Consider the following 16,224-nt stretch of genomic DNA (forward strand, 5'->3'; position numbering starts at 1 on the left):
TATCTATATGTCGGATAGCAGGCTATGAGGTAATAGGAAAACCATACGTTTCCTCCCTCCCATGGTAAAAATAGAGCAGTTGTTTCAATGGCTCATTTTCTGACGTAGTGAGGATTACACTTGCTCCTTTATCATGTCTGAGTTGGGATCTGCGGAGTCTCTTCTTCTTTTTTTTTTTGACTGAACATTATTTAATATGAAAGGCTCACTGTTTGGTTTCTGCTGCAGTTACTTGCTCACCTCATAGTCTTACTTTGACCCTTTTAATTACCGTATTTTTCGGACTATAAGGCGCACCGTATTATAAGACGCACTATCAAAGAACGCCTATTTTCTGCTATTTTTCCATACATAGGGCGCATCGCATTATAAGGCGCGTTAAGTGACACTAGAAAGGGTGCCTATATCAAAGTGAACAGGGGTGGCGCCATGTTTCCCTTCCCCCACCGGGGGTGGTCGCTTGCCGGTGGAGCGTCTCAGTATATATAAATCTAGCTCTTTCAAAGTCAAACGAGTGCTGGATATTAATCTACACAGATTCCTCTCCTGAAAACTGTTTATTTGGGTGAGTAACGTGCTTCAGTTTATTTGCAGTAAGCTTAGATTTCCAGATGTCCACTAAGGCTTGCTGCACCAGCGTTAGCATAGCTATCCGCTAGCACGCTAGCTAGTCACCTAAACTAGTAAAGTTAACCCAAACTTAAACGACAGCGTTACACTGAGTAATCCTGCGTGTTCTGGTAAGACAGTGAGATATTAGCTAGCGATTCGTCCCCCGTAGCTTGTTTTAACACTGTAAACAAGCAGATTACAGGCTGATAAAACTCACCTCTGAGAGAGTTAGCGCTTAGCATCTAGCTAATGCTAGCCAGGCAAAGCAGCACAGACTTACAGGCCGATAACTCACCTCTGAACGGTGAACGCTTAGCTATTAGCATCTAACTCTAATAATACTGCTCCAGCAGTATTAAAAGTGCTAAATTTAGAAAATACTGATCTCTGAACAGTGAAAAAGCTAGCTAGCTAAGTGGTTAGCATCTAGCTAATGCTATTGCTGCTCTGCACGGAGTGTGTGTTTACTGCTCCTTACACCTGACGGGTAAAATTTAGATAATACTGATCTCTGAACAGTGAATAAGCTAGCTAATGCTATTTGCTGCTCCAGCCTCGGAGCTGCATGGCTCTGGACTCTGTATAGCACTGAAACTCTGTATAACGCTGCACGGAGTGTGTGTTTACTGCTCCTTACAACCTGACGAGTAAAATTTAGATAATACTGATCTCAGTGAATAAGCTAGCTAGCTTAGCGGTTAGCATCTAGCTAATGCTATTGCTGCTCAGCCTCGGAGCTGCACGGCTCTGGACTCTGTATAGCACTGAAACTCTCTATAACGCTGCACGGAGTGTGTGTTTACTGCTCCTTACGACCTGACGAGTAAAATCCATACAAAAGGCGCACCGTATTATAAGACGCACTGTCAATTTTTGTGAAAATAAAAAGTTTTTAAGTGCGCCTTATAGTCCGAAAAATACGGTACTGTTTTGCTGGGATCGGTAACTGCGTTTACATGCACACAGTAACCTGACTGACTGAGAAATTGGACCACATATGACTTTTACACTCTTAAAAAAAAGTTAAAAATAAAAAAATAACAAAAGGATGAGAGTCAGTCAGAAAAAATAAAAAATAAAAATAAATATATATATATATATATATAAAGTGTTTATTTAAAAATTACAGTTATTAAACTAAGTAAATTTTGTCAATGGTTGTTTTGAACATGGACACTGTGATTTAATTCCTTTCTGCTCTACACAAATAAAGCCAAAATTGTCTGCCATATCGTCAAATTTGCAACCAGGCTCTATGCAGTAGAGATCAGAGGCGGAGCCAAGCTAGCCCACAACCCTGGAGGAAAATAAAAATGTGTTTAATATTGACATGCAGTAAGATAACTGTTGGAGTTAGATACTGGACATGGAAAGGCAGTTTAGAGAACAAATATCAAGATGTTGCGCTGTCCATACTTTTACACAGTCATTGCATTAGCTTGTTTGCTTACAACAAGACAAGTTTTTACTTCATCAAAAAGTAATTATTTTAATTCCTTATTAATGAGCAGGAAATAGGTAGGATTGGTATCGGCTGTATCTGCAAATCTGGGGCTAAAAATTATAATTGGGACACTCCTGTCCGATTTTACTCACTTAAACAACTCAACAAATTTTGGGTGGATGTGTTTGATGGCCATGTAATTTGCATGACTAAAGCTAATTGGTGGGGTTTTAGCATTAGTTTTTTAGATTTTTCAAAACTGAAATAGCACTTTTTTGGATAACAACTTTGGCTGGGCTAATGAAATTTTGCTCTTACTCCAAATGTAGCCTGTCAGTGTGCTAAACTACATCTTAAAATCAGAAATTAATGATAGCACTTAGAGTTTGGCTCACACCTTACCCAGTCAAATGATCCATCTACAAGGCAGACTATCAGGTTCCCAATCCAGCTCAGGCTAATCCCTGGCAGGCCTGAGATGACGTTCTGACTCTTGTTGAATCGTAAAGGAATTTTGGCTATGTTTTGTTTTCGGCTGGTGCTGCTCTATATTGACATATCGATGTGCGGCAGCTGGGCGTGGCACTGTTTGTGGGAGTGGTCGAGATGTTTTGAGGTGTTGGAGGTGTTTGGTGGTGAGAGTTTGGCCACCTGTGTGTGCACGCCTGTGTGTGTGGGTCTGTATGCGATGGCCTTCCAGGGTCAGAGGTGGGGCTTTGACTGACATGTGGTTATTAGAAGAGTCCCTCCACCACACACACATCGTCCTCACACACTCCCTTTTTTCTAAAACATTCTCAGTCTTACTGAAGCACATTAGTAGACAGCCCTCTATTGTCCCTCAGGCTGCTTCTTGGCTATTCCAGGCCCTCACTTGCCCCTAGCCTGGCACCAGTCTCTAGTCTGTAATTAAATGCTTATTGAAGGCCGGCAGTGGGGGACAGGTAAAGAGTTCAGCAGAGAGGCGGTCTGTACACCTGGGCTGGCATGAGGCTGGCTTTCGAAGTTCTCATGAGTGACTGCCTCTATGAAAAGGGCTGATAGAAGTGTGTGTGTGTGGAGAACAGTACAGTTTGTTTTCAGATACCACTCCAGATTTATGGTTCTTAAGCTGCTGGCACTCAGTAGCGGAACACAAACAACTTTGTTGTATGTTATTCTGACGAGCTCACTTTGGGGTTTTATTAACTTTAAATTTTTTTTTTAGTAAAACACTAAAAACTTGATATTTACTTTTTGGGTATTAAGATTCATGTATGGTCCCCTCTATCTATGCACTTATCTGATCAGCCAATCATTTGGCTGCAGCAAATCATATCAAATATCTGATTGTTGTGAGTAGAGGTGAATGAACAGCAATCACAGACCACACTTGGTTCCACTTCTATCAGCCAAGAACAGAAAGCTGAGGCTGCAAGTGCCACAGACTCACCAAAACTGTACAACAAAAAAATAACAATGTAAGAACTTATTGCAATATACTGCTCTGGAAACAAATAAGAGACCTCTTTAGTTTCTGAATCAGTTTCTCTGATTTTGCTATTTATAGGTATTTGTTTGAGTAAAATTAATGTTTTGTTCTATGAACTACGGACAACATTTCTCCCAAATTTCAAATAAACATATTGTAATTTAGAGCATTTATTTGCAGAAAATGAGAAATGTCTGAAATAAAAAAGATGCAGAGCTTTCAGACCTCAAATAATACAAGGAAAACAAGTTCGTATTCATAAAGTTTTAAGAGTTCAGAAATGAATATTTGGTAGAATAACCCTGGTTTTTAATCACAGTTTTCATGCATCCTCCACCAGTCTTACACACTGCTATTGGATAATTTTATGCCACTCATACACACTGGTACAAAAAATCAAGCAGTTCAGCTTGGTTTGATGGCTTGTGATCAAAAAACTTGTAATTTTTGAGTGGTCTCTTTTTTTTCAGCGCTGTATAAATATTTGTAAAAAAAAAAAAGTGAAAGAGCACTGGATTATGTTATAGGTTTTCTAGATTTTTTTTAATTGCCTAGCTGTTGCAACCACTTGCTAGCGGTGTATTGCTTAAGTTATGTGCAATTACAAAATTGTGTGTGAAAAAGCTAAATAATATATATTTCCTTTCAAAACTTGTGCATGTGGACAAAGTATAGAATACTATGATTAGGAGTGGCACTAAAACAAACAAATGATATCCACCAAACAAACATCTGGTGCAGTTTTCAATTTAGATTTTTTTTATGTGCATTTTCAAAATTGGCTCAAATTGGTGGATGTAAACCCCCTAACTGTTATCAGTTTTCAAAGATCTAGCTCGATTTTTGCAATGTACCTATACTTTCATTAGACAAAAATAAACGAATTTTGCCTCATTCTTTAGAAATCTTTTATTATGAGTATAGCTTTAGATTTTTAGCCTTATATTTATCATTCTGCTTAGCATGTCCTAAAACACTGTTTTCCCCTTCTGTTGAACTCCCACGTCTCTCCAGTTGACCAGGCCTACAGCTCCTCTGCTCCTCACAGCCATCTGTTTTAAAGATATGTCTACATGCTGATTTGTAGCACTGCCACTGCTGGGGTGTTGCACTGTTGACATGCTGTTTTATGTGCCACCTCTGCGTTCCCCTCCTGCTTTCTTTTATAGCTGATGTTATTGTATGGATTTTCAGACTAATCAAGTGGCAGCAGTGGCTTTTTCTGCTCCTTGCATTAGGAGGTCCATCTCACAGAGACAGTCAGTCTCCCTTTTCAAAGGGTTTGCTTGTCAGACTTTCATAAAAAAGGCCTATCTTTGAAATGACGGTGAGTTTTCATGGACTCACATAGGTAGTCTCTAAACCAGCAGTGTCATTTGGTTTAAAAAAACAAATTGTGTTTATCACAAGAAAGTTCTGTGATAGATCATAATTAATGACAAGTTAAAGTGCTTGTGCTTCCTTGTATTTTGGGAGGGTTAATGCAGTTTGTATATTTTAATCAATTAAGGCAAGGTTTCAGGGAGAGAGAAGAGGGAAGTAGAAGGATGCGTGGACAGGGGGTTACAGTTATAAACTTTATTCCTTAATCGATTTTAACTTAAACAAAAAGTAATCTACATTCAAAACTCAACTGTAGCAAAGCCAGTTTATATATCTAAATAAAACGTCACTATGGCTATAAAGAGTAAATTATGGGAGGAAGTTTGGGCCAAACTTAGAAAGTAAAAGGAATAATGTGTTTAAGGTGGCATTTTCTTTTTACATTTCTAAGTAAATTGCATGCATTAAGGTTGACATAACTACACTGAACCCTTTCTCAGACATTTGGGAAAGAACAAGTGCTGCTGAGAAAACTGTTGCCACATTTTAATTTTGCATTCTTACAATTGACTATTGACTGCCTACTTTGTTGGCAAATATTAAAGCCTACCTATTCGAGGGACAGGATTGAGTTTCCGTTCAGCTTTTCTTGTTCTCCCTCTCCCTGCAGATCTAAGACTGTATCCCGTGCCTCGACTATCGGCTCTTTCTCCCTTTTCTCCTCTTCTCCTTGGCCACAGTGTTTCGCAGTCTAATTACAGGTCAATTAAAGGCTTTCTCCAGCCTTCTGCCGTGCCTGGCACAGGAGGCTTAGGGCTCAGTAAGAGTGGGAGTGAAAGAGATATCATTTCATGTGGAGATCAAGCAAGAGCCCCTTTGAAAGAAGGGATTGAGAAGGAACCCCCGAAATAGTGAAAGCCACCGCACCTCCCCCCTTGCGGAAAAAAAAACGAAGGAGAGGGGTGGGGGCTGCTGGGATAGGGGCCAAAGGATTATGGGAATATTCATGACCAGATAAAGAGCGGAGACTCATGAATGGATGTGTCCAAGAAGCTCATCTCTTAGGTAAACAGGGGCCTAAATGGAGTTTAGATCCAGCTTCTCGGACGAGCAGGAGCAGGGTAAGGAAAGAAAGTGCATTCGCTTCTTTTTTCCCCCTCTGTGTCACATTTCCGTCACAGTGAAAAGAAAGGCCTTATTTTGGCCTTTTCTTCATAGTCTTCCAGTCTTCCTACATTCGTCCATGTGGAACAAACAGATGGTGGAAAGAAATAAATGCCTGTTTCTCACAGTCTTTCTCAGACACGATAAGCCAATGTGCACACACACATGTGCCTGCCATCCTTCGCATCCGTGCTTTATTTCTTAAAACTGGACTGGTTGCACTGCGTGTCTACAAATGTGGTGTTGGTTTTTATATTGTAAGCATATTGAGGATCAAGCCTGTTTTGTGTCTGCCGGTCAAGCTTGTCGCCTTGGATTGGAGTTTGTCGCTTTGAGTGATGGTCTTGCAGTTTGCGCAGTCCTCTATTTTCTCACCATTTCTTAAAATGTCCACCAACTAGGGCTGCACCATATTGGAAAAAATGTATATTGCGAATGTTCTTTTTTCCAGCGCTATATATCGCGATGTTAAACAATGCAGGGCTCGTAATTTCACCAGCCCCGCCCCCCACCCGTGTGCTGACTCGCGTTTAGATCGATCAAGAGCTGAGTCAGTGCCGAGCACTCAAAACCAGTGGAAAACTGCGAAACAACAGTAATCGGCTCTTTCATCAGCCGTTTAAAAGGCTTTTTAAAAAGTAAATAACAGCGTTTTCTGGGATAAAACGCGTGAATTCAGCTGTTACTGGAAATATCTGCGCAAAACTGTGCTGGACTGAGGTGCACAGCTTTCGACACGTGCGTTTACAAGCCATGTGGATGGAGGCCATTCGGTTACCTCGTGTTTACTCCTGCTTGTAACTTACACAGATACAGAGACAACGCTGTCTATCTACATTTTGTGTCAGGAATCAAAGCATTCCAACATGATTTAAGTGCCTCCTATTATTGTCCTGCGATGTGACTATTGCGCATGCGCACATCAGGATGCCGATGCTTAAACGATATATCGTGCAGCCCTACCACCAACCTGAAATATTCAAGCAGCAGCTTTCTTTGTGTACAGAATCTTGTGGATGCTTGAGGATGACCAAGACCAACTAAGCAGCAAAAGATTCAAAGCTTCTTTCTTGTAGACTGTACATCTACAAATTGGAGCAGTTAGGTAGGAGTATCTAATAGAGTGGACAATGAGCGGACACAACGTTTAACAATGTTTTTTTTTTTTTTTTTGGGATTCGTAAACGGTATTTCCATTTCGTTCAGGTAGTCATTGAACAGAGACCAGCTAGTGCGTCATGACAGTTGGGACAGTTAAGACAGTTAAACAGCCAGGTTTCCATAGGCTTAGATTTTTTGCCGACGTTGTCCTGCCAGCCTCCCGTGAGAATCTCCATCCAGCTTGAGTTTCAGCCCCACACCTGCAGTGTGTCAGCGTGCCCACTCTCAGCTCTAATGCCTCCATTACCCTGCCTAATCTCCTCCATCTCAGGCTTTTATATGCCCAAGCTCTAACAGAGTATCAAAGACTGGGCCATTGCTTTTACCTGCCAGAAGTGTGTGTGTGTGTGTGTGTGTGTGTGTGTGTGTGTTTGTCTGTGTGGAGGGTGCCATTGGGTCGTGTTTCAGGGGCTGTAATTATTTGGGAGAGATGTGCACGTGCAACTGTGTGTGTGTGCGCGCTTGAGCGTGTGTGAGGGGTCAGAGTGTTGTGTTTCAGACCACAGAGGTGTCAGACTGTCTACAAAGCCTGGCTTATTCCTTTCATCCCTCACCTCTCAGCAGAAAGGGGGGAACCCCAGTGCCATAACACTCATAAAACGGCCGCACGAGCCTCACATGACAGTATTCAGTTACAGGCACAAGCCTGGAGCACAGTGTCCACGTGAAAAGCCCATTCAAGCTATTGTGCTTAAATGATGTGGGACAATGGGGCAAGTCCACATGATTATGCTCACACTTCAGGTGCATGTCCTGAAGATGGGCTGGCCTGATGCTTTGTTTAAACGATTAGAAAGCATGTTCGGTAATATCAATGATTATTTTTTTTTACGGAATGCCTAGAGAATCCACTGAAAATTACATTTACAATTAATAGTTTGCTTGTTTGGGTCCACACTGGATTTATAAGGCCAGTAGAGCTGGGCCATATGACAATTGATTTTTTTTTATTGAGATAAATTGGTTTATACCAATTATAGTATATGGTGGATTTTATCAGTGCATAAAAAATATTGACCAATTTCTAATATTCTGTATTTCCTAAAATATCTTGATAAATATTTTTTATTATAATGACCAGCTGTACCATCATGTGTAGGACTGCATGAAGTCTCTCTGAAGTTTATATTAAGTATATAAAATTATATTTAAGTAAATAAATAAGTTTATATTTTATATATATTTGATTTTTTTTCCTGCTCATTTTTTAATTATTTAGCTTTTTTTCTGCCAACAATCTGAATGTAAACTTGGCTACTAATTATAATGATTACAGTGGTTAGAATTATTTTAACTAGAAAGAAAATCAAGAAAAAAAAATAAAGTAGTTTAAGAATCTGCTGTACTAATGCATTTTGTCTACTTGTGAAAATATGATTAGTTTGTTGTTTAGTCTGTTTTATTCATTTTCATCTCCATTCAAATCCACCCAATCAGATTTTTGTTTTTATGTCTGAAATCTGCTGAAATCCATAAGTTTCATGATTTCATCTGTGTTTTTCGAATCACAGACATGATAGGGACCTACAATTAATGGGTGCAAGAAAAACCACTGCATTTATTGGTGTTGCATATTTAAATCCTCAAAAATAGTTTTTTGCAAGTTAAGTAATCTCGATTGTAAATGGTGATGTTTTTGTTTTAAAATTATATGATGTGTATGACCTTTTATCTATAAATATAGACACCCAAATTACAAAGCAGTAGAAGAAGCTCCCTTAAGGCCTGAAGTTTGAACGATAACAGTAGTGTCACACATCTTGCTGTGCTAAGGAATCTTACTCTCCTGTCTCCATTTCTCATTTTCTGTAAATGCCAGCGTGAGCCTCTAGGGCACAAGCTTTGAAGTGGTGTGCAGAACTGAAGTAGTGCAATGGAACACCACCTCCGTCTAGCACGAACGTTTGAATAGTCAGTGGCTACCATATGCTGTTTTGGGTAACTGAGAGGGCAGCCACCAAGCCACAGTGGTTCATTACAGGAATGTTGACTCAATACAGTATTTTCCTCCTCTAGCTCCTGTAAGCTAGGCCCAAGATGTTGTATAAGCTTAATACGAGGTGTGTGAACTTTAGCTCCCTGAAGTCTGCACAGTTCTTCTTCCCGGAGGTGCAAAAACGTTATGCTGCTTTTCTGACTAATAATAATAATAATAATTTATATGTTCTTTCTGTTTTGTTTTTCTGCAGAAAAAGTCAGAGAAATCCAAGAGAAACTTGAAGCCTTCATAGAAGCTCTTCACAAGGAGAAGTAGTGCCACAGGTACTCCTTAAATCCTTTTCTTTTTTAGGTTGGAGTTGGAATAATCTGATATTTGTAAAGCAATTAGCTTTGGTTATGTGTGATTGTACACAAAAGTCACAATGTTCTGAACACCAGCTTGTTTCAACTCTCATTGTGCTTCTTATTAGCTCCACTGACCATATAGAAACACCTCTATAACTACAGAATTTAGTCCTGTATCTTTTTCTTTTCATTCTTTATCATCCTCGTTTCCCCATGTTCTTCAATGATCAGGAACCCACAGGACCACCAAAGAGCATGTATTATTATTCGGAGTGTCTATTTGCACCCGGGTGCAAATAGCACGTGCCACACAGCAAGGCTATTTTCACCCCTTAATTAAAAAAAGAAAAGAAAGAGAACTCAATGCGAGGGAGCGAAAAGGCGCAAATTCACAGATGGGGAAACGGAGACCATAGGAAATGGTAAGCAGAATTTGGTTATTATTTATGTATAAAAGGCCCATCACTCAATTTAACTCTACATTTTAAGATAAATTTTTAAGACAGAGTGTGAGAATTATTATCTATCAAACACTGTTGACTGAAAACGAATAAACTAAGCTAGTGTTTTGGTGGATCTCAGTTTAAGTTATTTGATTGAATTAAAGTTTGAGGCAGTTAGGTAACTTGTATCTAACCTTATCTTAGTTATTAAGTAAAAAGTTTTGTATTTTGTTGCTTATTCTGATTAATTTAGCTAGGGTTACACTGCTATGTACACCCGGGTGCAAATAGCACACACTGCTATGTACACCCGGGTGCAAATAGCACACACTGCTGCATACACCCGGGTGCAAATAGCATGTGCCATTATTATTTGGGTGGTGGATCACTCTCAGCACTGCAGTGACACTGTAGTGTGTTTTTTCTGGTAAAAGTGGATCAGACACAGCAGTGCTGCTGGGCTTTTTAATAGTCCACCTTTTAGAAATATCCAGCCAACAGCATCCTTTGAGCACTGATGAAGGACATGATGATGACCAACACAAACTGTTTAGCATTAGATTTAGAGCTTCTGTTTCGGACCTCACATCCACAAGGTGGAGCAGCTAAGTAGGAATATCAATAGAAATAATTTATAGAATTATCTAATATCTAGAGTGGAAAGTGAGAGTGAGCTGGCACAGTGTTTACAAACTCCAGCAGCACTGCTGTATCTGTTACACTCTTAGAACCACACACCCCCTCCCAAGTAATACCTGCGCTGTGGTGGTCCATACCATTTGAAGAACAGTTACAAAGGATGATAATAAAGTATGAGGAAAAACAGACGGAAAATTAAGTGTCTACATATGGTCAGTGGAGCTGATAAGATGTACTGTGAGTGTACCAACATGTAGTTGATCATAACACTGTGAATTGACTGTGCATGTATGTGTATATGAATCATTTTTAATAATTATGATTTTTTATCTGGTTTCTTTTTGTTTCAGAAACGCTGAATGCCATCATGTCCTCACCCAGAAAATGCACTGATCACAGAAGAGCCGGTCTTGCTCTTTTTGCTGTGTAAAGGATTGGCCTCCCTGCTTTCCTCCTCTGTTTTTAACCTTTCACTAATTTAGTGCTCAGTCATACTTCATGCACATATACTTACACACACATAAACACAGACACACACACTTAAGCCTCAGCAGAACTTTGCTTCCTTCTTTAAAAGCTGCCCCTGTAAAAATAAGTCAATTGCACAAGAGCCCCCTATCTTTAACTGTGTTGAACAGCGGTGCCAGTCACAGCCATACATCCCTGTGCTTTATTCTTTACTTCTGTAACACAGAACAGCTTCATACTTAACTAAAGAGAGGTATTGGATAGAAAGAGCAAGAGACAATGCGAGAGAGAGAGAGACAGACAGACAGACACATGCACATACACACATGCACTTACGTCTGTGTCTTCTCCTCCTCCCTCGTTTCCAATAAATGAAGATTTTGTACAGTTTTCATTTTTTTCTTCATTCTAGCCTTTAGTTTATTAATTGCAGTGATGTTTATGGAGAAGACACATGGTTAAGCTCATCTGTTGTTGATTTGGCTGCTGAAGCGTCCCAAATGGCTTTTATCCTTCACTGCTGTGTCTTTTGTTCTCCTTGGCCAGCAGCTTCACTATGGCCAAAGAGCCTCATGTTCATTTTTGTGACCCTATGTACGCAAACCATCGCCTAAAAAACTTTCCAGACACTTTCACGGTCTTCTCTACAGCATATCAGAGATCCTGCTCTGACTTGCGGGAGCTGCACACATTAAATAGACCTACCAGAGTAAGCAGGGTCTTGTTGGAAGTCTCATCTTCAGTATTTAGCTCATGAGCTACATGTTTTTGATTCAAAGCACTTAAATTTGATTTTATTATTGATTTTGATTTTCCCCAAAATGACAGTGGAACTCCTACCTTCAAATCCCTTTGAAAGGCTCCATAAAGGAAAAAATACATTTAGTTGATCTTATTTTTCTGCTTTTAGGCCATTTTGTTTTTGGCATTTCACTGGAAAGATCCTGTTTCGTCTCTCTTCTTCTACTTTGATGAGAATCTCTCCAGCGGCACCATTCTCTGAAGCTAAAGGACTTGATGTATATCTAACTGTATGGCACTGTTCAGTCTTTCTATAAGTCCTAGTCGTCCCCTCTTCTAATTTATACTCCCCCAATACTTCACACTTATTAATATTTAATGACATTTGTGCCGTTTACTCGGATTTACTCGGATTTTGTAAAATCAATTCCGGTGTCCTAACCGTCTGGGGAACGTTACAGACAGCTCATATGTATAAATGGGTAAATATACATTGTGTACATGTTAATGTAGCTAAAATCATGGATCTGTCATCACAAACAATGAGGGGGGGAGTGGGGTCAGAGTGTGATGCTTGTAAAAGTAATATATCCATTGAAATAGGTTGAATTTCTGTTCTTCTTTGTTGTAGATTGTAATGTTTGCATGTTGTATGCCATCAAATGCGGTTTATTTATTAAACTGGTGTTTAAAAGAAAGTAAAATAAAATGGATATTAATAATGTAATGCTTCAGTTATAGCTGGTAAAATGAACAATAGGCAACATTTCTGAATATTGTCTACCTCTTTTTACAGTTCAAAGCACAGTTTAGCTGCTACCATTAAACATTAAACATTTGTGAACGTGTGCTGAGAGCTTCAGCGTCTAAAACTGCAGCTGTGTTTCTGGATGCAGGTTATGACTGTTTTGCTGCAGAAACATTTAGGATGACCTTCCATTTGCCACTCTTCACTGTTCAAATAAATTTAAATGTTACAGTCTATAATTTGTCATCTTACATTTAAGTTCCAGAGTGCGTTATCTGTAGTGCTGTATATTGCCATGAGCCAGGTGAGACATTACAGGGGTTACAATTTAATCAGGGTTCATACACGTTTTAGCCAAAAAACATCCATGATTTTTATTTATTTTTTTTTTATGAATTTTCCATGCCTTCAAGGCAAATTTTCATGACCATACGATTTTTAAAACATCAGAGCAGACATGTACAATAAAACCAAAAATCAACTAAAACTATATAAACTGAATAATATAGCAGGTCTAAAATTAGTCAGATAAAAATGCTGACACACTCTCTTTAATAATAAAAATGTGTGTGAGTTCCTAAGAGCTCATTTTTGTAGGGCTAAATTACTGAATTAACTGTGCTGATGTATTTGTTAGCTCAAAATAGATTTTCTCCATGGTTAAACTGAAACACAGAGATTTGTAGACCAAATTTCCATGAGTTTCTGGGTATTTTTATTTTTCCAAAACCTATCCAGGCCTGGAAATTGCTATTTTCAAATTCCATGACTTTTCCAGTTTCTCATGATCGTATGAATCCTGTTCAATATATGCAACAGAAGTAAAAGAAAGTTACTTTCTACAGTGTCCATGTTTTCTAAGTTAATTGGTTTGAATACATGAAGGTTTACTTATTTATCAACACTAAGGAATAACCTTAATAGCCTGTCTGACCACATCCACATCATAAATTAAATAAATAAAGAAATGGTAAAAAAAAATTAGTGTGGTGACTTCAAACAGATGCATTTAAAGCTGAGAAGATCTGCACACAAAAAGCATGGTGACTGTAGAAACACTGAGGCAAAATCTTGCACATCTCAAAAAAAGTGAAAATTTGAAAATGTTTGCAACATAAATGCTAATACACTAGCCACAAGCTAAGGTGGTTGTCACAGTACAACACTGCAATATGATTCTGACACCAAACCCTATATAAACGTAGATAAAGGCTTATTTTAGCAAATGTTAGTTGTCATAAAGTCATTTTGTTTAATTATTATAATAATTATTATTATTACTACAAGAAAAACTCAAATATTAGGGAGGACAAAGAAAGGGAGAAACAAATAAGTGAATCAACTGCCATTGCAAAGTAAAAAAAATGCATCACTACAAATAAGTGGTTAACATTTTCATTAGTACATACTTATAATCAAAAATGGACAGAAGGCAACATCCCAAGACAAATGGGAAACTAGTTACTTTAATTATACCTGATTGATAGCTGAAAGATTCAGACTCAGTACATCATCTAGATGTTTTAAATAAGGTCCCCAGGCGTTATAGTAATTAGCTATAGATTGTTTTAGGGTGTGGTTAAATTTTTCATCACTTTCATGAAGTACAGTGCACTTTTACATAGTACGTGTGGGTATGTTGCTATAAGGGTCAGAAATGCTTTAAAATTGTTTTGGGTTTAGATAGGGGGAAAGAGCTAGAGGGACACCATTATTATAATTATTGGTTATGGTCCATCTGGACCAGTTAAATTAATGTATTTTGTTAATTGAAATTAGCAGGGTAAATAGACTTAATATCTAAATATTGACTAATTGTGTTTGTAAAAAAAAAAAAAAAAAGATACAATATTGCAATCAATTGATTGTAGCGAGCATTGGGCTTGTGCTTAATTTGCTATTGAATGCTTTATTTCTCAATCACTGAACAGTTCACTCTTTTTCATTTGTGTGGGTTCACTTGTGATTCTTTGTGCAGGATTGGGTTTGGTGATGAAAAAGGTGAAAGCATGTCAATCTATTACAGAGTACAATGTGAGCACAGGTGTGTGTGTGTGTGCCAAGTATGCAGGGGTCTGTGCTGGTAATGTACATGTCCTGCAGCTACTGAAGCAGTGAGAACATGACCTGTGTGCTGTGCGGGTGGAGTCTGGAGTCGGTTACCGTTACCCGCTCTGTGGCCGGCGTAAGCACAGAACCTGTAGGCTATGTGTGGAAGCTTGTGGAAGCCCTGGAGCCCAAATCTACAGTCTGGCCTGCTGAATAACACGGGGCAGGATAGTATGTGTGTGTGTGTGTGTTGGTAGTAGTGGGGGGGTCTTCTTTAACTTCTGGGCATCCTCTCCCATTTCACAAGGGCCTGATTGTTCCTGGCATCGCAACCTTGCTGGAGGGGGGAAAGGGAATTGAGGAGATGGGGGGATTTATTTTTTTTTTTTTAGAGAGAGGGGCTCTATATCCCTTCCAGCACCTGAGGGCCATATACATGCATGCGCTCTAGCCTTGACTGGCTGCTTCTTGCGCCTTCGCCTTCGGAGAACGATTATATTCCCCTGTTTGTTAAAAAAGACAGAAAAAGGGGCGTTTTTGGGGGGTTGTTTGGAGAAAGAGGCTTTAACCTAATGACTCCGTGCAGCATCTCAATAGGGGCGAAGAAGAAGTCAACCTCCAGCAGAATGCCTTTGTGCTATCAGATAACCGGCTTCTGAAGAGGAGGGGGGAGAGAGGAGGACACACTATACGGCCATTAGCATCTCCAAAGGCCGTCACGTTGACTAATAGCCCGGGCCACAACGCCACACTGGCTCAGTTTGTGTTTTTTCTCCATTATGCGACGGACACAAAAGAGCGGGAGACTGGTAAAGACCTGTCAAATGTGCCACCGCTGCCGTCGCGCACAAAGCTTTATTTCTCCCCTCGCCAAAAAAGGACTGACTTGTTCTTTCTCCGACTCTTTCTTTTACCGTCCTCCCAACCCACCACCCGGTCCTTTTTTATGAGGGGAGGGGGGGTTTGCATTGCATAGAGGGTGGGCACCGAGAGTCACTTTGTGAATAAAGCCTTAAGAAAAGGAAATAAATTCAGTAGTTCAGTGCTTGGGCAGATTGGGCCATGTTACCATTTGTTCGCAGGCTTGTCTTCAGCCCCGGGCCTTCCCCCTTGGGCTTTGCAGTGTCTCTGTCCCGTGCACATGCAGTTGATGAAGCGCCAGGGCCAGGGCAGGGTTCAGCTTTTCATATGCCACCCACAAAGATGTCATCAAAAACTGGAAGCAAGAGTTCGGCCTTCTGCCTGTCGTGCCCTGGCAAGATTGCTCTCATTCCATGTGTGATTTTTCAAAGTACAATATTTCAGATATTGTGTGGCAAAACATTGAACTACAAGGAGTCAAATTAAATAAGTCTTTTTTTCCACTGTAATTACTGTAAATTCAACTTAACCTTTTAAAAAGACAACAGTCAGAGGAAAGGGTCATCCCAATTTCTCTGTCTATGACACTCAGTTTGATTTTTCTTGAGCATTTTTCCTTGACATTTTTCTTTTTCCAATTCAAAGTGGTTTTAAAAGTTAAAAAGCTTAAAAGCAGGTTAATCAACGCCTATGTGCTTATATACAGAATTGTAAGCGCTCACAGAACAATTTAGTCAAAAGTCTTAAATGGTTCTTCATACACAAGGCATTTACCTCATGTAGATGGCACCACATAGTCGTTTCACAACTATAT

The 16,224-nt window shown here is 39.5% G+C and overlaps 1 protein-coding gene across 5 annotated transcripts in view; it reads left to right on the top strand.

Moving 5' to 3' along the window:
* Positions 1-12,739, top strand: part of opa1 (OPA1 mitochondrial dynamin like GTPase) — a 50,504-nt gene extending 37,765 nt beyond the window's left edge. For all 5 annotated transcript variants that reach the window (XM_049479085.1, XM_049479086.1, XM_049479087.1 and 2 more), the window contains 2 exons: positions 9,365-9,437; positions 10,894-12,739. In XM_049479085.1, the coding sequence (XP_049335042.1) occupies positions 9,365-9,429 (65 nt within the window). In that variant the 3' untranslated portion in view covers positions 9,430-9,437; positions 10,894-12,739. The remainder of the gene's footprint in view (positions 1-9,364; positions 9,438-10,893) is intronic.
* The last annotated feature ends 3,485 nt before the right edge of the window (positions 12,740-16,224 follow it).

Source organism: Astyanax mexicanus, chromosome 5, assembly GCF_023375975.1.
Source record: "Astyanax mexicanus isolate ESR-SI-001 chromosome 5, AstMex3_surface, whole genome shotgun sequence".
Taxonomy (NCBI): Eukaryota; Metazoa; Chordata; class Actinopteri; order Characiformes; family Acestrorhamphidae; genus Astyanax; species Astyanax mexicanus.